Raw genomic sequence first — 26,818 nt, 5'->3', positions numbered from 1 at the left:
GTAATGCAATTTCTAAGGGATTTCTGTACAAGGTAATTATCACTTGCTGTTGGACATTTACTGGGTTGAAATTGCAGATCTAGACAGGAGGATAACTGAAAAGAATGATTCAGCAAAAAATCTAATTTCTAGTTTTCCTCCTATTCCAGATGTGGTCAAATGGCTGACCAATGTTTGGAGTCTGTATTCTGCTTTTTAATTTAGACATAGAGCAGTGAGGCTACCATTGCTAACAAACACTATAAAAATGAATGGAACAGTGTCTGTCTCTTTTTACAGAAACAATTTGAGCTTTTTGAGAGAATGTTGAGTTCTAGCGTTTATTAGCAGCTTCAGTTCTAAACTAAAGAAACAAGTTTTGGGCTCCATGTCTTGGCCTATCCACTACATCTGGAGGAAGCAGAGAACTGGATAAATTTGATCTTTTGCTGAACTGTTTCTTTGAATTATGGTTCTTCCCTTAGTTAGTATAAACAATCATCTCTAAATTGCATGCAGATCAAGCTGAAAAAGATCCAAAAACAGTTGGGCAAATATGTGAAATGCAAATAAAATCAGCAGTGATTTGTAAATGTACTTTGACTTGTATTTAAATGAAACAAGTAAAACAAGAAGATATTTAATTTGACCTCATCAAGATTACATTTTTTTTTGTTCTCTCTCTCAAACGGCTGCCGTTTGTTTTGCTATTATCCCAATGTTTCCGTATTTTCATATTGACGACCAGCTCCTCCTGCATCCTTCTGCTTTTGAAGTAAATAACCAGTGGACTTGTCTGCTTTACTCTGCATTCACTCCAGGAAGTGATACTGTTCAGTATAAACTGAAACTTTCTGATGGCTGTCATTTGATAGTTGGAAAGTACCGTCTTTTATCAGAAAAGTTTAGCTTTGATTTCCAGTCACCTGAACGTTTCACAACCACAGTCGATTTGGGGAAAAGGGAACATGCTTCAAATGCTAGTTAAGCACTTTTGTGTAGCAAACATTAAAAGTATTTACTGTGCGTTAAGCCTTTTGCTTGTATTTGTGGTGAATGACTCCTGCTCAGTTTGTTCTACTCAGCTCCACAAAATAGCATCATATCCAGACTTTCTCTTTGGAGCTCCAGGTTTCTGGACATGAGGCAAGCAGAAAAAGCTGTTTATCAGCACTGCTTTGAAGAGCTCAGTTCAGGCAACTTGGACATAATTATGCTGTCCAGAAATAGATCACACTTGGAGTTAATAGGCTACAGATAATGCCCTGCAGCTTCGAAACCAAACAAACCAGCTGGTCCTTCTCCCAGAAAAAATGATTTCATGGTTTAAAGCCTTTGATTAGTAGAAATATTCTGCAACGTCGAAGCTTCGAGGGGGTGTCCAGCTGCTAATATGCTGCTAATCTTTTATGACCTTGTTAGCATCTATGAATCAGGGTGCTATGTTGTTTTTGTGTCAAGGGGTGTAAATGGGCCACAACGCGCCAGAACCCCGTCCCAGGCACAAAAAGTTGGGACATAAGGCATTCCAGCTGTTTTTATAGGGAAAACATGTATAATTGGCTTACTCTGTTTTACAGTGTGTGCATGAAGTGAAGTATCTGTTGAACACACTTAATCACTGTATCTGATCCACTCAGACCAGCACAACACACACTAACATACCACCATCACATCAGTGTTACTGCAGTGCTGAGAATGATCCACCATCCAAATACTACCTGCTCTGTGAGGGTCCATGGTGGTCCTGACCACAGAAGAACAGGGTAAAAAGGGGGTAACAAAAAAAAGGGGGTAACAAAGTATGAGAGAAACTGATGGACTATAGTCTGTAACTGTAGAACTACAAAGTGCACCTATAGAGTAAGTGGAGCTGATAAAATGGACAGTGAGCGCAGAAACAAGGAGGTGGTCAGAATGTTACGCCTGACCGGTGTATAAATCTGTCAGAATATAATAAAATAATGATATAATCGCCTCACAGCATGAAGGGCCTCCTTTCCTCCGGGTGCCCCAGTTTCCTCCCAATGAGCACTGGGATCAGCTCTAGCTACCCCTGCGAGCGACCCAGCAGGTTCCGGTTAGTTGTTAGGACTGTAAAACAGTGGCTGCAGCTCTATGCAGGACTCTTTACTGAAAGAGTCACTGTAACACTGATACACACAAGCACAGATATTTGATAATATCGGTCACAAAATTGAGATAAAACATATGGAATGACGTTTACACCATTCAAATGTTTGTGTTTAATCTAGAACAAGAAATTAGGAAAAAATTAACGTGAATTAGCCTGGCGCTAACATACTACTAAAACCTGATAGCAGAAATTTGCATTGTTGTATTTCATAATGTTTTTGTCCTCGTTTTTGACTGATTTTTTTTACTTTTGTGACCCGAACTGAAGGCGTAGCCACAGTTCACCACTGCAAAATGTGAGATAATTAACTATAACCAACTATTCAATCTGAGCTAGACAGGTATAAACATGAAGATATCTATATGTAAAAGTAACTGAACACTGGACGTTTTTGACAGTCAAGATCACATCATGAAAGTGTTTCTTGTGTCTTGAGAGACATTTGACATTTTGCTGATTCTTTGTAGTCTCTGCCTTGATGAAAAGCTTGTTTGGATTTCCATGTGTCGCTAGTTAATGGCAGTTTTGATGAAAGTGTTGTTCATTTTTTATATGGTGCCAGATTTTGTTCCTTTTTCCAGACTCTTCTTAAAAACGTTCATACTCTCAACATAAATAATCTAATCTATATTTGAGAAAAATAATGAAAATAGGTTTAAGGAACATCTGTAATGTTTTGAATTCCTTTTTTGTTTAATCAAAGCGTTGATAATAAGGTTTGTAATGAAGACGTCTAAGCTGGACAGATAAAGGTGAAAGCACTGCTGTTAGCAACACGCAGAGTTGAAATGTTTTTGTTCTTTCAGCTTCAACAAAAAAGCCGTGATGAAGGCTTCTGGTAAAAGAACAGTCAAGCCATCAGCTCTTTAAATGGCTAATTAAAAGTGTTTATTGGTTGAAATCTACAAATGGAGAGGTCATTGCTGAGGTACAGTCATATGTGAAAGTTTGAACAGCCCCGGAAAAATTTAATATTAAAAACGTCCTTAACAGAAATCGCACTTAAATGCGACAATTTGTGCACAATTTCCATTTATTTGCTGAACTTCGCATATTGGAAAAATAGCATTTCTAAGAAATGCTAAATTCAGTCCATTAGCTTAAAAAATGTGCAGAAGTGTGTTCTCTGTGGAGGAGGAGTGAACTCACTTTCACTTAGAAAATCAACAAAACATGTCATATGATCAGGGGTGCCCGAACTTCTGCATAAGACTGTATTTCAGTGCTGAAAGGTAAACTGTGGCCCCCCCAGTAAAGCCGGATTATTTCCACCCCTGTTTATAGCTGAGAATACCACCGCATTCCTGTCCAGACCGTGTGACTGTATGGCTCAGATAGTCGTGAGTGAGGCGCGTCCCTCATGTGAGTGACTTTTCTGTTTAGCGTGTCGGAGCCATTCAGCCTTCCTCTGGCACAATGCTGCACTTCCTATCTTTGTGCGAGGGGCCGACTGTGAAAAACGGGGTTTGTTTTTCTCTGGCTGTGGTGACTCATCACTGACTGAATGGCACTTTGTCATCCTGAGTCGATTCATTCAAGAGCAAACGTGTCGCTTGTTTTCTATAAATGTGATTCACCTTTAAATCTGCGGTAGAGCTGCAGTAACTGGAAGTGAGCGCGATCGCAGCTGTCGTCCCTCTGACACCTGCTGCTCGACTTCACAGCATGTTTTCTCATCTCACTTACTTAAAGGGCCTGTATCCTACTCTTTTCCTGTGTTTTATTGTTTTCCTCTGTTTGTTGCCTTATGTACCAAAAAATGATCATAAATAATTATATTTACTCTTTTTCTCCCTTAAAATTATACCAAAATAGTTGTAAATGGTCAAAAAAACAAGAATTATACAAAAAATGATCAGAAATCATTTTATTTACTCTCTTTCTTTCTCCCTTAAAATTAAAGCAAAAACAGTCATAAATAGTCAAAAATAAATAGCCAAAACCAAGAATCATACTAAAAATGGTCAAAAATACATATTTTTTTTCCCTTAGAATTAAAGAGCCTGTTTGGGTGACTGTCCTTTTAAGAGTGAAATATGCAAATGAGCTCTGTTCTGATTGGCTACACCTCTTCCAGAAAAAGCAGTCCAGGCTGAAACACTCCTTACGACTTCAGCGTAATAGGGCGGGGCTGAACTGCTGTAGGCTGAATAGGCAAATGTATCACATCACACACACAAATTGAAAATAGTTTTTTTTGCAGCTTTGTTTATGTTCATAAACTATAAGGACTGGGTAACACTGTTTAAATACTACATCAGACTTTTTTCATTAAAAATGAAGGGAAGTAACCTCAGTTTCTATGATATTGGCCCTTTAGAAGTAAATTATCATTCAGTCAGTGGAATTATTGTAAGTGTTCAGACAAGCATTCAGCATTTGGTAACAGTGACTGCTGTGCTGATGTAGCAGCCTTGCACACCGTGAGGCTTAGTTGACCAAATAAAAAACCCATAATCACTGAAAAACACTTTTCAATGATGTTAATGTCAATTAATGTGGTTTGTAAACATTGAAGGTTCAAAGGGTGCCATTCACTCCCCAGGCCACACAGTCCATATACAGAAACAAAGCTTCAAAAACAACAGCAAATTAATTGTTTTTGTGATGTCACCAAAAACAAATTCAATTCATCCTTCTGTTCAGCCTACTGCAGTTTAGCCCCGCCCACTTGCGCTGAAGTTATAAGAAGTGTTTTAGCTCAGAGCTATTTACATATATTCTTCTTAAAGTCACAGTAACAAAACCAGCCTGTTTAAGTCAAAGAGATTAAGAGAGGTTGGAAAATGATGCGAAAATTAATCATCTTTCATTTTGGTATTAAAACATACTAATTTCACAACTAAGTTCACACAATTCCAGAGCTGCTAGATCTGCCCCAGTCAACTGTTACTGCTGTTATTGTAAAATGGAAGCATCTACGAGCAGCAACGACTCGGGAGTTCGTAGCACATAAAAATCGTCTATTCTCTGAGTTCCAAACCGCCTCTGGAAGCAGCATCATCATGAGAACTGTGTCGGGATCTTCATGAAATGGGTCTCCATGACTGAGCAGCTGCACACAAGCCTAAGATCACTGCGCAAAGCCAAGAGTTGGCTGGAGGGGTGTAAAGTGCCGCCACTGGACTCTGGATCAGTGGAAACGTGTTCTCTGGAGTGATCAATCAGATCCATCAGCTTCACTATCTGCCAATCTGATGATGAATCTGGGTTTGGTGAATGCCAGGAGAACATTTCCTATCAGAATGCAGAGCCAGCAGTAAGGTTTGGTGGAGGAGGGATGATGAGCTGGACTGTTTTTCAGGGTTTGGGCTCTCAGTTCCAGTAAAGGGTGATGTTGTTGCTACAGCACAAAGACATTTTACTCAGTTAAGCTTCCAGCTTTGGGTCAGCAGTTTGGGGATGAGCCTTTCCTGTTCCAGCTGGACCGAGTCCCTGAGCACAAAACAGATCCATGAAGACATGGGAGTGACCAATTTGGTGTGGAGGAACTCCAGTGGCCTCACAGAGCCCTGACCTCAACCCCACTGAACACCTTTGGGATGAACGTCGATTGTGAGCCAGACCTTCTCGCCTAACATCAGCGTCTAACCTCACAAATGCTCTTTAGACTGAATTGGCAAACATTCTCACACTCTCCAACATCTTGTAAAAGCTTCCCAGAAGATTGGGGACTGTTATAGTTGCAAAGGGGAACAACTCCATATTAATGTCCATGGTTTTGGGATGGGAGGTCATATAGTTGTGATGGTCAGGTGTCCACATGCTTTTGGCAATATAGTGTAAGAAAAGTGGGACATTGGCCTTTCAGACATGATGGATGGAGTGAGGACTGATGATAAAAACAGGCTGCTGTCTGTAAACCTGCAGAGTGCTCCTATATGATGGGTGTTTCTGATAAAATGGCCCATATATACTGGCATAAGCTGGCATTTTTGTGTATGACTCGGTAGCCATATGGAAAATAGTGCGACACACATTATTATTTCACTATCAGAGCAAGGAATTTGATTCTGGAGCTGCCGTGAACATGAAGGGGTTAATGTGTCAGCAGTCGTGCTGTCAGCAGGTTTGTGGCAGAGAAGGAACAGGAGTCCAGATGTGACTGTGGCAGCCTTGCGCAAGTCGTCTGTCGGTCACATGTTCTTGCGCAGACCCCACCCCACCTTCTCCCAGTGCCCTCTCCCTCTTCCCACATATTTAGAAAGCAAAACAGTCTCTCTTCCTCTTTTCTTCAGGTTCATCATGTTATGTTTTTGCACTGCTGCTCTTGTGACCGCACAGTCAGCAAATCAGCTCTTCTCTTTATTCCCCAATCTTACCAAATCACCCTTTTGACCTTAAAGCATGAGCTACTGTGTTTATTTTGAAGGTTTAGCAGTTATATTACAGTTACACACTGCAGAAAATGAAAGATTATCTTAAATCTAGGAAGAAAATCTAACATTTCTGCTGTTGAGATTGTTGTAAGCTTAATTTAAGATTATTTAACTTATTTCTAGACAATTTATACTTTATTTTAAGTCTTTTGAGATCATTTTAATTAATAACATTACCTAAAACAAGTAAAACATTTCTGGAAATAAGCTGGATAATTTTATAAGTGCACAACCATCTCAAAATGGGAAATATTAGATATACTGACTTGATTTAAGATGATTTCTCTTCACAAGATACCATTTTCAGATTACACATGCACGTCCAAATGTTTTCTTGCTTTTGAAATAGTGTCACTGTCTGATTCAGGTCTTATATCTCCATTTTATGTTATTTTACTTAAATGTTTTGTATTTCATGACAATCTGACCAACGGGAAGTCAAAAATTACTTTCAAAATAAAAGTACTTTGCATTCCATCATGTTTAAAGTTTTTCTTCTAAACTTACGTTTTTTATTCCCACATTTCAAAATCTTTGTGATTTGTGTTTTGTGCCTTTTTTGTACATTTAACTTTCACTGTACACTCATGTTACCCTGAGAAAACGCATTGCACGTAATCTAACTTGTGGCTTGGTGGATATTTCATCTTCTCGTTTCAGATTCGCAGTATCTCAACAGAGGCAGCGGTGGCCATGCAGGTGTTTAACACCACATACAGTGTGGAGGTGATGGCATGCACACAGGCCGGCTGTGGAGTCAAAAGCTCTCGATACTGGTTCTTTGTCCCTGAGCTTGGTGAGTATGTACCATAGTTGGGAGTGACCAGGAACAAAGGGCGAAAATGAGCCCATGTTCAATGTTTTTGCCTTTTTAAGACAATGCAGGGGCAAACATGCCCTCTAAATGACACGTAAAGTCAGCAACATGCGGCTCTTTTACTGCCCTGTTACGGCTCCACAGTTGAATCTGATTTGTAGGTAATAATAAAATAATCCCCCTTAACAGTAAAATAATGCTCTGCTGATCGTTCAACACAGTTTAAATGGTCTTAAACGCTGGAGTTATTGTAGAACTGCTGATTCACCCTTTAACCCTAAAGATCAGCGCAGACTGCTGGTCACCATAGCAAATCTCACCCAGCTAGTATCTAACGAATGGCAAAGAGAGAGATTTAAGACGAACATCGATAATTTGGAGACGAATTGACTTATTTGTGTTTGTTATCACTACAGCTGGTTTCCTGATACGTTTAATCTGCAACGAGAAACTGAAACACTAATAAGTCACAAAGCTGAAGTCGCTTCTCATTCACCAGCTTCTTGTTCGATTTTTTCCTTTCCACCTTAAATGGTGTAGAAGTTCTGGCGGCTTAGGCTCCGTTTAAGGTGGAACAGGGAAATTTGAACAAGAAGCTGGTGAATGAGAAGCTGCTGTATAAGACATATTTAAAGGAAGTAAAGTTGCCCTGTTACTGCAATTCCTTAATGTCAAAGAGATCTGAATAGAGAAATTGCAGATATTAGTCTGTATGGATTAATGTGAATGTACTGAGCCAAAAGCATTGGCTAGGCTTAATAGGATCACCAGTGGGTGGTCAGCTGGTTTAGTTGACATTGCATCAGTGAAAGATACGTGTTTCCCCAAATCTGGTCTCACACAAAGCGTTTCTGTTTTGTTTTTCAGATGTACCTCTGTCCCCCTCTTCCAGTCCAGACACGTACGGCTCAGACTCTGTGTATGTCGTGTTAGGAGTGGTTTGTGGCTTCTGTCTTCTGCTTGTGGTGATGTTTGGGGCCATATGCCTGCGTGGCCGGATACTCGAGACTCGACTAGGGTGAGTTTGGCTGAATGTCTTCCTCTTTCACGGAAGCAAAGTGGACATTCACAATGTCCTCACACACAAAAACATGTTGAAATAAGAGTTTGGTATGCTATGATTTTTGGTTGGTGGACTGTTCTCAGTCCAGCAGCGACACTGAGGTGTTTAAGAACTCCAGAAGCGCTACTGTGTCTGATCCACTCAGACCAGCACAACACACACTAACACACCACCACCACGTCAGTATCACTGCAGTCCTGAGAATGATCCACCATACAAATAGTACCTGCTCTGTGAGGGTCCATGGGGGTCCCGACCACTGAAGAACAGGGTAAAAGGGGGCTAACAAAGTATCAGAGAAACAGATGGACTACAGTCTGTAATTGTAGAAGAAGACACAGTAACAAAAAGAAAAGGTTAGAAAATGATTGTGTAAAAATTAAACAATTTTTTTGGTCAATTAACTCCTCGCAAACATCATCATGGCCAAAAACCTTTAGTGAAAAAGGTTTATTATCAGTTCTGGATCAAAGAACTTAAACAGCATTAAAAAAGCACTCACTTTATCTCAGAATGACCTCAAACTGCAGAACTGCTTTCAGTAAACAAACTGTGGCCCAGAGGAATGTTGTTGTTGGGGTTGGGGTGGGGGTGGAGCAAGAGGGGAGGGGGGCTGCCGAGGAAATTGCAGTTAGTATGAAGCTACTCTGAGCCTCCGGATGTGCTGTTCATAAAAGTGTAAAGTTCCCCTGTTAAAGGCTCTGGAGGGGGCAGTGCTGAGTTAAGCGCTCTGCCACCTCCAGCTGTGGATTAGAAACACATATCCCATAAAAACACCCCCCACCCCGTACCCCACCGCCCGGCCCCATTCTTTGGCAGCCATTGTGGAGCCTTTGACTCACTCCCATTTTTAAAGATACAGATAAGAATGTGAAGATTTAGTCCAACAATGCTTTTACCCTTTTACTGCCTGTGCAGTCTGGCACTCCAGTTAAATGGCCCACATCCTTCATTTCCCCTCAGTTTCATTTCATTTTCCTCCGTTTATAACGTTATACACAAGATATACTTTTATTCCTACTGTCTTATACTGAACTCACTCATGTTTATCTCATTTTAATTTCTGTTTAATTTATTTCTGTTTTTTATTGCTATTTGTTCTGTATAATGTGAGAAGGTGTATGTGCAATTATGTCTTACTACTGAAACACCACAATTTTGCTTTGGGATCAAGATCTGTCTATCTGTCTATCTTTCTATCTATCTGTCTGTCTGTGTCTGTCTGTCTATCTTTCTTTCTATTTAGCTGTCTGTCTATCTATCTATCTAGCTGTCTGTCCGTGTGTGTGTCTGTCTATCTGTGTGTTTATCTATCTGTTTATCTATCTGTCTAAGTCTGTCTATCTGTTTGTTTATTTATCTATCTGTCTGTCTATCTGTCTCTCTGTATATCTTTTTATCCTTCCATGGATCAAAAAATCTAATTAATGTTTAGGTAGTCGTTCTATTAAACGTAATACACTTAAACTGCCTATTTCTGTTAATGAGCTCTGTTCTGATTGGCTGCTTTGTACTGCACCTCATTCAGAGAGCAGCCCAGGCTGAAACACTCCTTATAACTTCAGTGTGAGCAGGTGGACTAAACTGCTGTTGGCTGAATGAGAATGTCCAGTATTGTGTTAAAGTTTTAGACACCTGAGAAAACTTGATTTTCCGAAGCTGTATATCTGAGCGGTAAACATTCACATGCGCTCATGTTATTATGAAAACACGTAATATTCATTCAGTCAGTAATGTGTGCCAGTGTGTAACCACTTCCTGCCCGCTCCTCAAAGTCCAGTAGTATTTGTAGTTATCATTCAATAACCGCTGTATCTAATCAATACTTCATTACTTATAGATACAGTGTTCTGGACTGGAAATCTGGATTAAGACTTTTTACCTTACTTATGTTTATTTGCCTTTTCCCAGTGATACATGATGATATTACAAGCTCTTCTGCAAGGTGAAGAGTTTTAAATAATGTGTTTAGGCTGTTGCACGGTACTGTATGTAAATGCATTAGGCTTAGTGACATCACAAAAACAATTAATTAAAAATGGGCTCTTTTATGCAGCATAATTTACAAATGTGGACTGTATAAACTGAGAAATGCTCTGCATATTTTGATGATGCAGTTTTAACGTCCCTGACAGCATCTGTCTGAGTGTGTTTTCTGGTTTTGCCCTGTGGATCTCATAGTTGTGTAACTGGCTCCCCCTACAGGAGACTGCTTGGAACTGGAGAAAAACTTCCGACCATCGTGGAGTACAGACCTCAGAGGTCCTACAATCGGACAGCCATCGAAATGACGCGTAGGTCAAGCCATATCAACCTCTGATCTGATATCTTGTTTATGTGAAGTACATTTTGTGTGAGAGTTTGACTGCAGACGTACACGGTTAATGTAAAGTACAGTGCAGATCACAGTCAGTACGTTTAGCTATCTGGAACCTTCATTACACTCAACACAGATAATCAGTCATACAAATGAATACATTAAAAATATATATTTAACAATTTGGCCATTTTCATACATCACAAAAATATATTTGATAAATACATTTGGAATATATTTTTTTTTCCATATGGGGGAGTTTCTGATGTCCCATGATGCAATGCACTGGTGCAATGCAGCAGTGATGCAGTGCGCTGTGTCATAATGTGTTCAGTAGTATGCACTTAAAAAAAAGAGTTCTTCAAGGGTTCTTTAGTAATACAATGGTTCTATATAGAGCCATGAACACTCAAAGAACCCTTTGCATGGTGAAATGGTAATATTTTCTAACAAATAAATCATTAAAGTGAAACACATTTCAAACTTTCCCATCTCTTATAAAATATTTAAACATTGGATGTAATCTAACAAATTGTTTTTTTTACCTGATAGGTTTGGTCGAATGATTGTTTATTTGTTGGTTAATCATTTACATTCCTCGTCGGGAGTCACACTTTGTGAACAAAGATCCTTTTCCTCTATATAGTTGCGAATTTGGGGATCCGTGAAGATCTTCAGGCCAAACTTCAGGACGTGATGATCCTGAGAAACCTGCTGTCCATTGGAAAAGTCCTCGGAGAAGGTTAGAAACACAACGCACCTGGTATTTCGGTGGAGTTTCTTCTGCTTTAGTTGGTGTTCAGGTGTGTTTTTGGAGAAGTTTCAGTGAGGTTTCTGTTTTCACAGGGGAGTTTGGCTCTGTGATGGAGGGCCACTTGAAGCAGCCAGACGGAAGCTGTGAAAAGGTTGCAGTGAAGACCATGAAATGTGAGGGTTTATTTCATTATGTTATCCTGAAAGTGTTGTCTGATTAAAGAATAATTTTTAAAACTGCACAGTAGGGGGCGATAACGCCTCATGAAATTTGATTTCAAGCACCTAAAGACAAACGCAGAGAAGCAGAGAGGGTGTGTCCCAATTCAGAGGCTGCATCCATGAAGGCTGGACTGAAATGAGATGGTCTGTCCTATGGCGGATGTTTATGTCACAGCACCACTGTCCCCGCCCTCACCGCTGCGCCATGAAACCATTCGCTATTTGACTCAGTTTAAACCAAATACTTACATTTAAAGTGTCTCTTCAGCCACCGTTCGCTTCTCTGCTGACGCCTACATGTTCTCGAATCCTCACCAGCAAGCAGTGAACTTCGGGATATGTTGGCTGGCAGAGGATCCACCCATTGGGTCCTTTGTTGTCATGGAAAAGAGGGACACATTTCTCGGCCGCTTATGAAGGAGCCTTTGAAATAGGATGGCCTAGTCGCGCCGCTGTGATGCAGTCGGCCTTCAAATGCAACCTCGGAAGAACGCAGCCCCTGAATTGGGACACAGCATGTCACAAAACAGAATTTGACCTGCAGGCTGTCGGACATCAATAGTTTGATATTTCACACAGAAACTAAGTCTGATTTCTGCCAGAAAATAAGTTACCACTGGCTGTTGTGGGGTTGTTTACATTGCTGTGGCTACACCACCATCTCTGAAACACCACCATGGTCCTGACCAGGCTTTGACCATGGTCCTGACTGTACCACAAAAGGTCACTTTTAGCATCCGTTTCTTCTTTGTGTTTTCAGCTGTGCAGGAACGTTGTGTGTGGTTTGCATGCAACTTGGACTGAAAGATGAATCCTTTTTATATCTAATTGGCAATTTGATATATGCAATTATAAAATCACAAAAGCTGCAATTAAAAAAATAATAATAATTATAATAATAGCCTACATCAGCAAGAATGCTGTCTAGGTTTAAAAGGAATAATTTAACCTAATAACACGGAGCTCGTGAACTGCCTGTAGGTGAGTTAGACCAATCAGAGCTAACCAAACCTCCATGTGCTGTGACCTCACAACCACAACTTACTGGCTGTCTGACCCATTACATTCAGCCTCAAGCCAGAAAAAGTGGATATTCTGGTCAAAACACAGAGGAAAAAACTAAAAATATCCAGATACATGTGGACAGGGCATGAAACTGTAACCCAAAACTGCAGTAATTCACTGTAACACTGTTATCACTTTTGGAAAGATTGTTTTGTGAAATAAAGGCATATTTAACCAGAGCTGCGTTTTATTTTTCAGTGGATAATTTCTCTCAGAGGGAGATAGAGGAGTTTCTCAATGAAGCTGCCTGCATGAAGGACTTTAACCATCCTAATGTCATTAGGCTCTTAGGTAAGATGTCCAGACAATCAGTGGAAGGTGGAGCAGATTGACTACTGATAGAACACTTCATCCCACTTCACCATATCAGTGTTAGCATTATGGAGCAAAATGTGCCTTTAATACAATAATTAATGTATTGACTATACTAAACTGAATTTTTCTCAAATTTCTCAAATCAAATCAGAGCACAGTTCTCATAAAGAGCTTAAAATACATCACTTTTTACACTTATTCTTCCACACCTTCACTGTGGTCTTTCTTCTGATCCATTCATACAGGAGTATGTTTAGAAGTAGGTCCAGGCCACTTCCCCAAGCCAATGGTCATTCTTCCATTCATGAAGTACGGAGATCTCCACAGCTTTCTTCTTCGCTCCCGGATCGGAGAAAGTCCTCAGGTAAGCAGCTTGTCACTCTCACTTATTTCTTTTCCTTGCCCACACTGCATTAAATTCAGTGGACCCTTTTCACACTTCTGTATTTCAGAATCAGAATCTGCTTTAATGGCCAAATATATTAATACACAAGGGATTTGGTTACAGCCGTTGGTGTTTCTCTAGAATTAAATGCAATACACAACCTTATTTCCAAAAAAAGTTAGGACACTGTGCAAAACGTAAATAAAAACAAAATGCCATGATGTGCAAATCATTTTAAACCTATATTTCATTGAAAATAGCACAAAGACTACATATCAAATGTTGAAACTTGGAGATTTTATTGTTTATTGAAAATTATTTGCCCATTTTTAATTTTATGCCAACAACACATTCCAAAAAAGTTGGGATGGAGGAACAAAAGGCTGGTAAAGTTGTGTAATGTTAAAAAAGACCTGGTGGTTGATTGGCAGCAGGTTAGTAAAATGACTGGGTATAAAGAGCAGCTTAGAGACTACACCATCAAATAGTGCAGCAATTCAAGAAGAACGTTTCTCAACATAAAACAGCAAAGAACTTCTGCTTTTCATCGTCTACGGTACAGACGAATCAACATTTGAAATTCTCTTTGGAAATCATGGACACTGTCCTGCGGGCTAAAGATCGTTCAGCTTGTTATCAGTGCACAGTTTAAAAGCCAGTATTCAAGATGGTTTAGGGGGGCATTACTGCACCTGGCATGGGTGAAGTGCACATTTGTGAAGGCAGTATTACTGCTGAAACATGTTTTTGCAACATATGCTGCCGTCCAGATGACGTCTTTTCAGGGAAGGCCTTGATTATTTCAGCAAGACAATAAACCACATTCTGCATGTATTACAGTACCATTGCTCTGTATTAAGAGTCCTTCAACAGCAAACGACCACAACTGGTTCCACTTCTGTCAGCCAAGAACAGAAAGTTGAGGCTAAAGTCGACACAAGCTCACCAAAACTGGATAGTTGAAGATGGAAAAACACTGCCTGATCTGATGGATCTCCATTTCTGCTGAGGCTCACAGATAGTAGGGTCAGAATTTGGCACCAACAGCATGAATCCATGGACCCAACCTGCCTTGTGTCAGCAGTCCAGGCCAGTGGAGGTGGTGTACTAGGGTTGGCAATGTGTTCTTGGCACACCTTTGGCTGATTAATGCCAACTGATCATTGCTTGAATGCCACATCTTTGTGTTTGAGTATTGTTGCTGAGCATGTTCATCCCTTCATGGCCACATGTCCACAGTCTTCCTAATGTCTACTTCCAGCATGACAGTGCACCATGACACAAAGCAAAACTAGCTCAGACTGGTTTCATGCCACAAAGTGTGAGGCCTTACCTGTCATTAGTGAAGCATTCCTAATAAAGTGCTCAGTTCATTTATTTCTCCTAGATGTGTATGACATGATGGATTTCCTCTGTCTCTCAGTATCTACCCACACAGACTCTGCTGAGGTTTATGATCGACATAGCAATGGGGATGGAATACCTCAGCAGCAGAAACTTCCTCCATCGAGATCTCGCTGCACGCAATTGCATGTAAGTGTTTCTTCCTTTGCCAGACCCTACACCAGAGGTCACTAACAGGCAGACTGCTGTCTGAGTACAGGCCCAGACACTGTCCTATGTGGACCTGAACTTATAACCGATAAACTAAGGATAATTATATCATTTTGATGGGGTGGTCCTGTTTTAATCGCTGTAGCTTTTCTAGCCTTTACGGTAGCTTTAGCAGCCCGGGAGACTCAGATCAATCACATGTGGTGTAAAATCACTTGATGCTACTCAGCCAGTCAGATCTGTGCATTACGATTAGCACTGAGACTCGAGTGAGTGACACCACACAGGGGAGGGATGAGGTGAGACAGAGCAGTCAGAGAAGAAAGTGAGTTAGAGGGAAGTTATTTCACACGGCGTGATCTAAAAAGAGATAACTGACCGTAAATGTTGTTGAAATGTGACTGAATTGGACTTTATTTGATCTGATATTCAGTTGATGACTGTATAAGATGTTGATATTCCTACTCAGCTACTTCAGTAAACAGTATATGGCACTGAGTGATGATGCAAGTTAGACATAATGTTCTGGACCTTCGCTTGAGGAAATTTTCTTATTGAAGACCCCTGTCCTACACTCTCAGAAATAAAGGTACTAAATTGTCTCTGGGTCAGTTCCCCCTCTTGTCACGGGGTGGTACCCTCAAGGCTCCATCTCAGTACCTTTTAATCAAGGAACATAACTGAACCATAATCCACTGAAATTATATGTTCTAAGCTGTACTGACTCCACACACCCCGTCTCACCTCCAGGCTTTTATTTTTGTGTTCTGTTTTAAAACATTCAGTTATGAAAAGGTACAAATATGAACTTTTCACCTGGAAAAACATATTTAAGGTTCAAAAACGGACCTTTAAAACCACTGTAGAATCTTTGAGGGAACATATACATTGTGCAGTTTAGGTGGTACAAGGTGCCGTAGTGCTGTCTGAACTGAGTGCAGTTTAACTATGAACTAACAAAATCTGCTGGTTTCAGAAAACTCTCTAAAACCCTAGACAATTTAAAAGGATGGATCTTCAAGGGTTCTTTAGTAAAGAAAATTGTTCTATGTAGAACCATAAAAACTCAAAGAACCCTGTACATGATTAAACAGGTCTCTGCATGGTGAAAAGGTTCTTCAGATTGATGGAGAATGTGTTGTATATGCTTCTATAAAGCACAGAAAAGGGTTCTGCTATTGTTATGCTGGTTGGTGCTATAAAGACCCTTTTCAAAATGGTTCTACATAGAACCATATTCAACACATTCTCTATCAATCTGAAGGACCACTTCACCATGCAAAGAACCCTTTTTATAAGACTAATTTATAATTTAACTTATTTCTAGATATTATTTCCTTGTTTTAAGTGATGTTAGTCAAATTATCGCACTATTGGCAGATAATGTTGTAAGGAATATGTTCGGAACCAGCAAAGTCATCTACCAGTACAGTGAGGTCATTTGGCTTTCTAAAGATTAAGAGACCCTTATTAGTCCCACAACCGGTAAATTTCACCTCAGCATTTAACCCATCCGGCAGCCTTCAGGTCACAGGGCCGGTTCCCTAACATCCATCCCACGACTGCCCCATTAAAGTTATTTAAAACAAAAAAATGCCTAAAATAAATTTAAGTCACATAATAATGTCACAACAATCTCAGAATGAGAAATATAAGATATATCAGTTAGATTTAAGATCATTTCACTTCACAACACACGATTTTTTGGAGTGTATATATTTTGACTGCTGTATAATTAATATTCCTATCCTTTTTATTTCCTCCAGGCTGCGTGACGATATGACAGTTTGTGTGGCCGACTTTGGCTTGTCGAAGAAGATCTACAGCGGAGATTATTACAGACAGGGTAGAATAGCCAAGATGCCTGTGAAATGGATCGCTGTGGAGAGTCTGGCAGATCGAGTCTTTACTGTGAAAAGCGATGTGGTAAGAAGCAGCTTCCTTTCTAAATGGAGTTGTGTTATCACTGCAGTTTAGGGGGAGGAGAAGCCTGAAACCCCTCCTTCATCTGATCTAATGCCCCATAAATTCACTTCCTCATCTTCGGTTCCCATGCCGAAGGGTTCGCAGTCCACACCACCTCCCCATCTACCCTGTTCTTCAGTCCATACCAGTCAAACTACAGCTATGAGAGGGGTAACTACAGGCAGAAGCTGCACAGAACTCCAGCCCAGGTTCTCAGATATCCCCCACAATCAGTCTTCCCTCATACTACCACCAAGACATCATCTGAACTCACATAATATAATTAGTATTTGAACTAATTGATCTAAATTGAACATGTCTATAGTCCAGTGGTCTTAAAGGGTAATTTCAGACAGCAAACAAACATGGGACCAGAGATGCTCAACGACATTGCCTACATTAGATCTTTGTCTTCAGCATTGCTTACATTAAAAGCTGTTTTCCCAGTTTGGCCAGTCTGCGCTGAGTTTATTCAGCTATTGTTCTCAGCAGCATCTGTAAATGTAACTTTTACTGTACAAGGAAACTCGATGTCATGTCGAGTTTGCGCTCAATACTAACAGAATCATGAGAAGCGACACTATGTCTTTATATTTCGGTACAAGATCAATAGTAAAGTAAAGTTTAATGAGCTGCTTCGTGTCTGAGCTTAAACAAAGCAAGCGTATGCAAACCATTTACATCGTAATGCAAAAAATGTGCGAGGGAACGGAAAATGATTACATTTTTTTTTTTATAACCACGGCCCGTTATGGGCTCCACAAAATATATAATATTGCAATACTTTAAAAAAAATTCATAATACACAATTTGTCACAAAATAATTTTCAAGTCAAGCCAAGAGGCTTTTATTGTCATTTCATCTATGTATAAGTACAGTGAAATTACCTTCCTCCAGGACCAACACGGAGCAACAAGGAACAAAATAGACAGGACAAAGTGCAAACATGCAGATGTAAGTGTGCAAAAAATTTGACTAGAAACAAAACAATAAATAAAACACAGACACAGTAAACAGACAGGACAGCGCAGCACAGACACAGCACTCATTTCTGGGCATGAGGTCGTGGAATAAGATTTTTTTATAGCTGTGAAATTTTTTTTACAGACATCTGATCAGTTGAAACAGAAAAAAAGAGCCAGCGGTGCTGTGTTTAAAACATTCAATCAAACACTGTGAACACAATGATGATCATTCAGTATTTGGCACTAAATCCAATTAAACAGACTAATTTTTCTCTTTATAATGAAACAGCATTTGGTCAGAGTCTACAAGACTGAACGATGTTCAGTAAAGTGTGTTGGATTGTGTTGTCACATAATTAATCCTGATCACAGTATTTATTGTCATACAGCCCTATTTCTGCATCATTAATCGTCGTTAAGATGTAAAGTAAGTCATTCAGAGTGGTTTGGTGTGTTGACTTGTGGAGTTATAGAAGTTACTGAGCATAAATTAGATGGAGTGGTGCACTTCTGAGGAGATTTCAGGTTTATTTTGAAGATGTTGTCATATAGAGGTGTTTTCAGATCACCAGTTTGGTTCTCTCTCCCACAAACATAAATTATAGAGAGTGTTATTTGACTCAGTCGTCTTGCTCCAAGTCTCAAGGCTGTGTAATCATGATAGAGCGACACAGGAAAAGTAAAGAATATTCTAAGAAGACCTAAGAATAAGCATATAGGAGTTACACTGTTAGCCACAATCCAGCTGAGTCAGAACTGCTCCCAGTGGTGGTGATAGGAACCAGATGTCCACCTCTAAAAGCTCCCTCACAGGAAGTTCCTACATGATATGGTTATGAATTCACTGCCCGATGACATTGTTTACAATAGTTTTGGCCCAAAACATATCTTTATAAACTCACTCATGGTGGAGGGGTACATGCAGGGCATTTTGAGGCAAAATAGTCTGCTGAATTTTTTTTTTTTTTCAGACTTTTTTCAATATTTTATTACCATCTTTAGGATTATGTATCGTCACTGTCCAAAGAATAACATGATTCTCTACAATAGTAACTTTACAGGAGAAGGTAAAAATGTTAAGTTAATGTGAAGAGGCTTTACTGGTCTATTCCTATGGCTATTGTCGAATGAAAAAAATCTCAATTTTTGTAGTTTTTCAGTTTTTGACATAATTTAAAAAATACATGTGGCTGTTTACGTTGTGTGTAAATTTAATGATGAATGGACCAAAAGAAATAGTCTGAAATTACTTAGAAAAAATTCGGATTCCACTGACTTACATGAGAAGTAAAGTTACCATTTCGGATACGAGGTTTTCTTCCAACAATAGCGATATGCTATTTTTACATAATTTAAAGAGCAGCTGTTCAAATGTTCAAATGATGTAAAGAATGAATATCAACAAAACTGGAGAGTCAACCAGTGAACAGGTCAGAAATGTTGAAAAATTGGTTGCTTTTACATCAACCTTGAACACTTATTGTGTATGTTTAGTGTTTTCCTTGTTCTAAAAATCTGTACCTTATTAGTTCAGTTTTATGCCAATACACATAATTTAGCTCAGTAAAGCAGAATTATTTAGTTAAATTGGTGTGTTAGACTGGGGTTCAATCCCCACCTGGGCAAGGACCCTTCACTATACCAATAAGAGTCCTTGTGCAAGACTCCTAATACCACCTTCACCTACCTGTGTAGAATGATCACATTGTAAGTCGCTCTGGATAAGAGTCTGCCAAATGCCGTAAATGTAAATGTAAAATGTAAAGACAGCGAATTCTCAATATACTAAGGAATGTAATACAAAATATAATATAGATTTACTGCAGTCACTCTCTTGTTTCTTTACAGTGGGCGTTTGGTGTGACCATGTGGGAGATAGCCACTCGAGGCATGACTCCATACCCAGGTGTCCAGAACCATGAGATTTATGACTACCTGCTGGAAGGCCACAGGTTAAAGCAGCCAAACGACTGCTTGGATGAACTGTGAGTGTCTGCTGTTGTTGCGTGTGATTCAGTAACATTACATGTCCATGTGCAAATTCCCCCCCAGCACATGGTAGTTATCTCAGTGGAGAGCTGTACCACACTGTCCTTAGCCAATCAGGTAAGTAGACTGGCCTTCAGTACAGAGCAGAAACTGGCTGTCTCTCTTCTCTCAGTCCATTACATAATAATGTAAACATCTAGTTTTATGGAGAACTGTTGACTGAAGGTTTGGAGAGATGTCCGATTGGATGAAGTTTAACATGAAATAAAATTTAAACCGTACTGAGCTTGTTCGTTACTTACTTAACTTAAAGTAGCTAGCTTAATGGATTTAGCGAGTGAACTAACTAACTGACTAACTAACTAAATAAATAAATAAATAAATAAATGACTAACTAACTAACTAACTAACTAATGAACTAACTAATTAACTAATGAACTAACTAACAAACTATCTAACGAACTAACTAACTAACTAATGAACTAACTAACTAATGAACTAACTAACTAATGAACTAACTAACTAATGAACTAACTAACAAACTAACTAACTAACAAACTAACTAACTAATGAACTAACTAACTAACTAACTAACTTACTTTATTGATCCCGGAGGGAAATTGCACTGTTTCAGTTGCAAGACATATAATTACACATAAACTTCCATTTACTATACAGAAATCTAGACAGAAGTTAAATTAAAAGAGAAATAAAATAGTATAAGTATAAAAGTATATTTACATATTTACATGGCATATGAGACAGATTTACTGTATTTACAGACAGCAGGCACTGAGTGGTATGAGGTGATCTAACAGCACATATTATAGACATGACTAATTCTGATTTGCATCAATATTGTAGTGTAAAGTGCACAGTGAAAAGTGTCATTACAGTAATAGTTGTGATATGTTGCAGTGTGTATTAATCAAAACACAGTGATGTACTTCAGCATGTAAATAATAGCTGCATTGCTGAAATTAAAAAGAAAATGAGATACTTTTTTTTTGGACAGCGATAATTTGTCAGTCTCATTATAAGCTTCCGTGTAACCTTCACACTGGGAGCGATGACACAACAAAGTGGCTGGAAGTCTTTCATTTCAATTGACACAAGCCATCTAAGCAAAGCAAATAAGTTCAGGTTTGCCTTATGCAAATGAGTAGTGGCGCAGGGCAGCGACAACCAATCAGAAAAGACTTTCGTCCTCACTTCCTTTATTACTTTGTTAATAATCTGAGCAAAACAGTTTAGCCTGTTAAGCATTTCTGCCCAGCTGGAGTTTAAATTGAACGTAAAATAAAACGCTGAGAAGTGAAATATAAATTTGTTTTCTTCATTTTGATATTTACTTTCAAATATTTGTCATATCGTGTCATCTCTGACAGCGGTGAGGAAGGCTGTTTTGAAGCTGAGCTTGCGCTGATCTGCATTCTTGCTCTGTTTTATGGATGTCCTGGTTCTGGAGCCTCCACTTCCAGAACAAATCGAGCAAAGGACCCTTTCCATTTGTTTCTTGGATTGTATATTTTTGTACAAAAAATCCTTAATAAAAAGATTTTCACCCAAAAAAAAAAACACCCACCAGTGACCAGCTGAAGGCCGCCTGAGTGACGCTGAATGAATTTATCGCTGGTGGTGTGCACGCAGGGTAACAGCAAACATCAGATTCTTTACAACCCCAGATATGTTCAATACGAAACGCCCTGCAGCAGCGAGCGGAGAGATCCGGTGCAGCGGAGTGCAGCGAGAAAAAGTGCAGGTGGACGCAAACCGTAGCATAATTAATTATAAACAACAGTTAGTTGCGGCCACGCGAGCTGATTGGTTGAGATGCGTTCTAACTGTGCTGTTATTTCACCATAACATCACGGGTTTTTAACAAACACCATTCACCAAACTAAATGGGCTGTAAGAAGCTTTATAGACTGGCTGAAACAAAACAACATTAATACTGACCTGGAAAAAACTGACCAAACTGAGCTGCTCAATGGTGACGACAGTTTGGGAATTTAGTGTTAGGAGCTGGAGAACGAACTGCCGGCTGTGCAGCGAGTGGGCGGAGCTAGTTACTCTGATGTAGCAACAAGCTGCTTGTTAAGGAACTATAATTTGGTGGAAGGAACTGAACATTAAAACATATTAAACGCCGCGTTCACGGCCCAGTTTATTAATTTCTTACTTTATTTATTTAACCGTTGTATTAAAGCAATAGAACACTCGAGGATCGTGTGCCAATAACATCCCGTCCCTGTAGATCATCACAGCTATGATGTTACACACACCTATCACACACCTATTGCTTAAATAACTCTACCATAATTATGATGTGAAACTATAAAGCACAATGACTGAGACACGAGTCTAAATACCATCTGCTCACATTTTGTAGGTACAGCATCATGTTCAGCTGCTGGCGCACTGACCCCATGGACCGGCCAGACTTCACAAAGGTCAGGGAGATGCTGGAGAAGCTGTTAGAGAAGCTCCCTGACAGCTCCAGCAGGAACAACATCATCTACATCAACACCAGCTTCCCTGAGGAAGAGCCGCTGGCAGAGACATTGACGGAGGGCCCGCTCCTCACCTCCTCGCCCTCCTTCAGCCACCAGGCCACTGACCTGTCCGTTGTAACGGCAGAAGTCCACTCTGCCGCAGAGGAGGACGACCGTTATGTCATTGTTATCTCCTCGGAGGATCTTGCTACTGTAGCGGAGAGTAGCACTCCTCTTTTACCCGAGGACAGCCGGGAGCCAGACAGCATTGGGGGATTATCAGAATTCCAGCAGTCCTCTAGTGACACGGCACATTTGCTCTGAGACGTGAAGAGGCTCAACACAAGGGGCAAACAATGCTACACTGCAATAAATGACATCTTAACAAGTGGAATCATTTCAGACGCAGTCTAAATGTCTCATATTTTTCATTTTGAGATGGTTTAGGAACATTATCATTGTAATTTAACCCATGGTTTCATATTTCTTACACTCTTAACAAAACGGGTTCTATATAGTACCAAAACAGGACCTTTTATGGCTCGTAACAATAGTAGAGCCCTTTTGGTGCTAAATCAGTGGTGGATGAAGTACACAAACCATGTACTTGAGTTAAAGTAGAGACACCCAATATCACTCCAGTAAAAGTTAAAGTTCCTCCCTTTAGACCTCCACTTGAGTAAAACTACTGAAGTACTTGCCTTCAGAAGTACTTAAGTATCAAAAAGTACTAAATGTAATTATGTCTCTGATGTCCTGTTAACTTTTTTATAGCAAGACTCACTTCATGAACTCGTTTTAGGTGAAAATCCTCCAGTGTCTCTCTTGGTAAACCAGTCTTTTAATAGAAGGTCATTAATTAGTGACGCTGACGTCTATTAAAATGATCATAAGCACAAAACACTGAAGGTAAACAGTTTCCATCAGGGAGAACCGAGTGGCTCTGAAATCACTTTTTACAGACAAGCAAAGTTTCAGTTTAAGATTTATTTACAACTTAGTTCCAAGTTTAATAAAAACTGGCTTTAAACTCAGGATCACAAATGAACCCCTTTACTGTATTGATCTGTAGGTCTCTGTTCATAAACATAAACCAGCCCAAACTAATTTACTATAAAATGAAAGTGTTTGTATAAATTCAGAAAAAAGCCGCGTCAGTCACGACTGCATATGTGGACATATTTCTATATTGTGCTCTATTTACACAAAGTTAGGTTAGTTCATCATTTATGTTGAACAGACTCTCCCAAAATTTTATGCAGCTGCGCTGACATTGAACCGTGTGCTGCACTGGGTCGGTATGACCAACAGGTCAAAACAAGCTCAAAACAAAGTGACCGCTGTGCCCTGATCGGTGCTCTTGCTTTGCACTTCTTTCGTTTTGACATGTTACATTTTTATACACACAGAAGCCAAAAGGAATGACAGATTTCACAAAATGTAGTGGAGGAAAAAGTCAGAGATTAGACTCTGAAATGTAGTGGAGTGAAAGTAAAAAGTCGCCCAGAATGGAAAAACGTCAGTACAGATACACGAAAAAAAAACTACATAAGTACTGAAACTAATTACATTTACTCAGTTACTATCCACCACTGTGTTATAGAGAACCATCTACAGCACATTCAGCATATCTGAAGAACCCTTTCATCATGCAAACAACATTTAATCATGCAAAGGGTTCTTTGTGTGTTCATGGTTCTTTATAGAGCTATTTTCTTTACTATAGAACCCTTAAAGAACCATCTTTAACAAGCAGAATCGTCTCCCAATACAGTGAGATTATTTTATTGTATAACTTTATTTCAGTCCAGTAAAAAAAGTCTCGAAATAAGTTAAATAATCTTATTATAAGGTTACAATAATTTCAAAATGAGAAAAATTAGATATATTCACTATTTCAGATCAGAAAAGAAAAAGAAGAAGAGAAGAAAAAATGCAATTTTTTGCAGTATTTTGGGTTTGTCCATCTGGTACAGCTGTGTTTGGGTTTTATAGAGGAACTCAGAAGTGAAGTAATGAGTGAAGTAATCCAACACTACAAAAAATGGATTCTTGTCAAGTAAAATCATCTTAAATATAGTCAATAAATATTTCTCCTGTTGAGACTGTTGTAAGCTTAATCTAAGATTATTTATCTTATCTCTAGATGTTTTCTACTTGTTTTAAGTCATTTTAGTCAGTAAACCAGCAAAATTATCTACCAATGAAGATAATTTTAATAAAATTATCTTAAAATGACCTAAAACAAGTCATTAATGTCTGGAAATAAGATAAATAATCTTAATAAGTGCACAACCATCTCAAAATGGGAAATATTATACACACCGACTAGATTTGAAATGATTTCTCTTGACAAGATGCAGTTTTTTGCAGTATACTGCAGTTTGAGAGAAGTCATCTACGGAGCCCCGCTGGTGACATCCTGTATAAATAAAAATAATGTGTGGCCACGACTCATTAAAACCTGGGAACAAGAAAATGAAGTCATCACCATGACTTAGTAAAGCGTGGGAACAAAATCCTAATGCATGGCCACAACATAGTCAGCCATGATCTCGTTCCCATGCCTTACTAAGTCATGGCCACGACTTAATCATTTCATTCTCACGCCTTACTTAGTCGTGGCCACAACTTAGTAAAGGGTGGGAACGAAATCCTAATGTGTGGCAACAACTTAGTAAGCTGTAATCTCGTTCCCACTCCTTACTAAGTCATGGCCGCAAATTACCCATCTCATTCCCACGTTTTACTAAGTCGTGGCCACACATTATTTTTATTTATACAGGGTGTCATCAGTGGGGCTCCGTAGTCATCAGTCATTTGTAGTGATTGTTTTTAGTAAATATTCCAGCACTGGTGGCCACAGACCGCAATTTTGACAGATATCGTGTTTATTTCTAGTAGTAGGTGCTGTTTTTAGGACTCTGCTGCTGATGCAGATTGGCCAGTGTTGTAAAGTGTGAAAGAGATCATTTTACTGCAGAATAGAAGTCATAATTTTATGTACATTTGATTAAATATGTATATTAGGTATCTATTTGTATATATGATGTACATAGGTATGTGTACATGGTCCAGATGTTTATATTTTCATTTCTTGATAAAGGAAAAAAGTCGGCTTATGTCTGAGGAGTTTTTGTAATTGTACCATTCAGTGCGGTACTTGGTGACTTAACCCTGTGAGTGAAATTAATTGCTGTAAATCTTCTGATTATTAAAAACATTTCTGCAATTTTCTTGTATTTTATTTGTTTTTTTCCATTATGGTGCATTTTATAACATTTGCATGGTTTTATGTAGCAAAAAAGGCTGTGATTCATTTTTTCTCATGATCATTTTCCAGCGTCTCTTTATCCCTTAGAATTATACAGGCAATATATGTAAACGAGCTCCAGTCTGATTGGCTGGCCTGTTTCAGTCCAAGCTAAAACACTCCCTATGAGTTCAGCATGTGTGGGTGGGGATTACATACTTTAGATTAAAAGGGGGAATACACAAATGTGGGTTTTTTTTGTGACATCACAAAAATAATAAATTCAAAACAGGCAGCTTAGTTTGCATGTATGGATTGTATGAACTTTTAACCATTTATGTTAAATTTATGATAGAGCTTGGTGCTCATAGGCTAGATGCTCTAGTGTCACCCTAGCAACCACCTGGGAATAGAGCACCCAGTATGCAACCACCTAGGATATCAGCGCAAATACTTAGCAAAACCTTAGCAACCACCGAGGATTAGAGCAACCACCTAGGATACCAACGCAAATACTTAGCAACCACCTGGGAATAGTGCAACACCCTTGCAACCACCTAGGATATCAGTGCAAATACTTAGCAAAACCTTAGGAACCACCGAGGATTAGAGCAACCACCTAGGATACCAATGCAAATACTTAGCAGCCACCTGGGAATAGAGCAACCCCCTTGCAAACACTTTGGATACCAACGCAAATACTTAGCAACCACCTGGGAATAGTGCAACACCCTTGCAACCACCTAGGATCCCAGCACAAATACTTAGCAACACCTTAGCAACCACCTGTAAATACAGCAACCACCTAGGATACCAATGCAAATACTTCGCAACACCTTAACACACACCTGGAAACAGATCAATCAAAATTGCGATTCTAATTGCGATTCTAATTGCGATTTTTCTGACCAATACTGCGATTGTAATGTAAATGCATAGAAAACGTATACGTATAGCATTTAATGAATGTGTTTATAGATGCTTACATTCGTAGAAATTCATAGAAAGTGTTACCAAAATTTCTTTATCTTAAAACTCTAATTTTTCCGCGTCTTACTCTGTGACAATTCCAATATTTCCTTAGATCATCACTTCTTAGATCAGACATGCCGGGCAGGTGCGCCGGAGCGCCGGCGCCCCAGGTGAGCTGGTGACGCACGCACG

At 39.3% G+C, this 26,818-nt stretch overlaps 1 protein-coding gene across 1 annotated transcript in view; it reads left to right on the top strand.

Annotated features, from left to right (window-relative positions):
• mertka (c-mer proto-oncogene tyrosine kinase a) overlaps positions 1–22,803 on the top strand; it is a 52,766-nt gene extending 29,963 nt beyond the window's left edge. The window contains exons 9-19 of the mRNA XM_017702656.2: positions 7,156–7,291; positions 8,180–8,330; positions 10,581–10,669; positions 11,339–11,434; positions 11,539–11,619; positions 12,931–13,023; positions 13,293–13,411; positions 14,856–14,965; positions 16,753–16,912; positions 19,766–19,902; positions 22,299–22,803. Coding sequence (XP_017558145.1) covers positions 7,156–7,291; positions 8,180–8,330; positions 10,581–10,669; positions 11,339–11,434; positions 11,539–11,619; positions 12,931–13,023; positions 13,293–13,411; positions 14,856–14,965; positions 16,753–16,912; positions 19,766–19,902; positions 22,299–22,725 — 1,599 coding nt within the window. The 3' untranslated portion in view covers positions 22,726–22,803. The remainder of the gene's footprint in view (positions 1–7,155; positions 7,292–8,179; positions 8,331–10,580; positions 10,670–11,338; positions 11,435–11,538; positions 11,620–12,930; positions 13,024–13,292; positions 13,412–14,855; positions 14,966–16,752; positions 16,913–19,765; positions 19,903–22,298) is intronic.
• Positions 22,804–26,818: the final 4,015 nt, after the last annotated feature.

Source organism: Pygocentrus nattereri, chromosome 5 (genome assembly GCF_015220715.1).
Source record: "Pygocentrus nattereri isolate fPygNat1 chromosome 5, fPygNat1.pri, whole genome shotgun sequence".
Lineage (NCBI taxonomy): Eukaryota > Metazoa > Chordata > Actinopteri > Characiformes > Serrasalmidae > Pygocentrus > Pygocentrus nattereri.
Note: the sequence above shows the minus strand (reverse complement) of the source record. Positions and strands in the feature narration are given on the sequence as shown.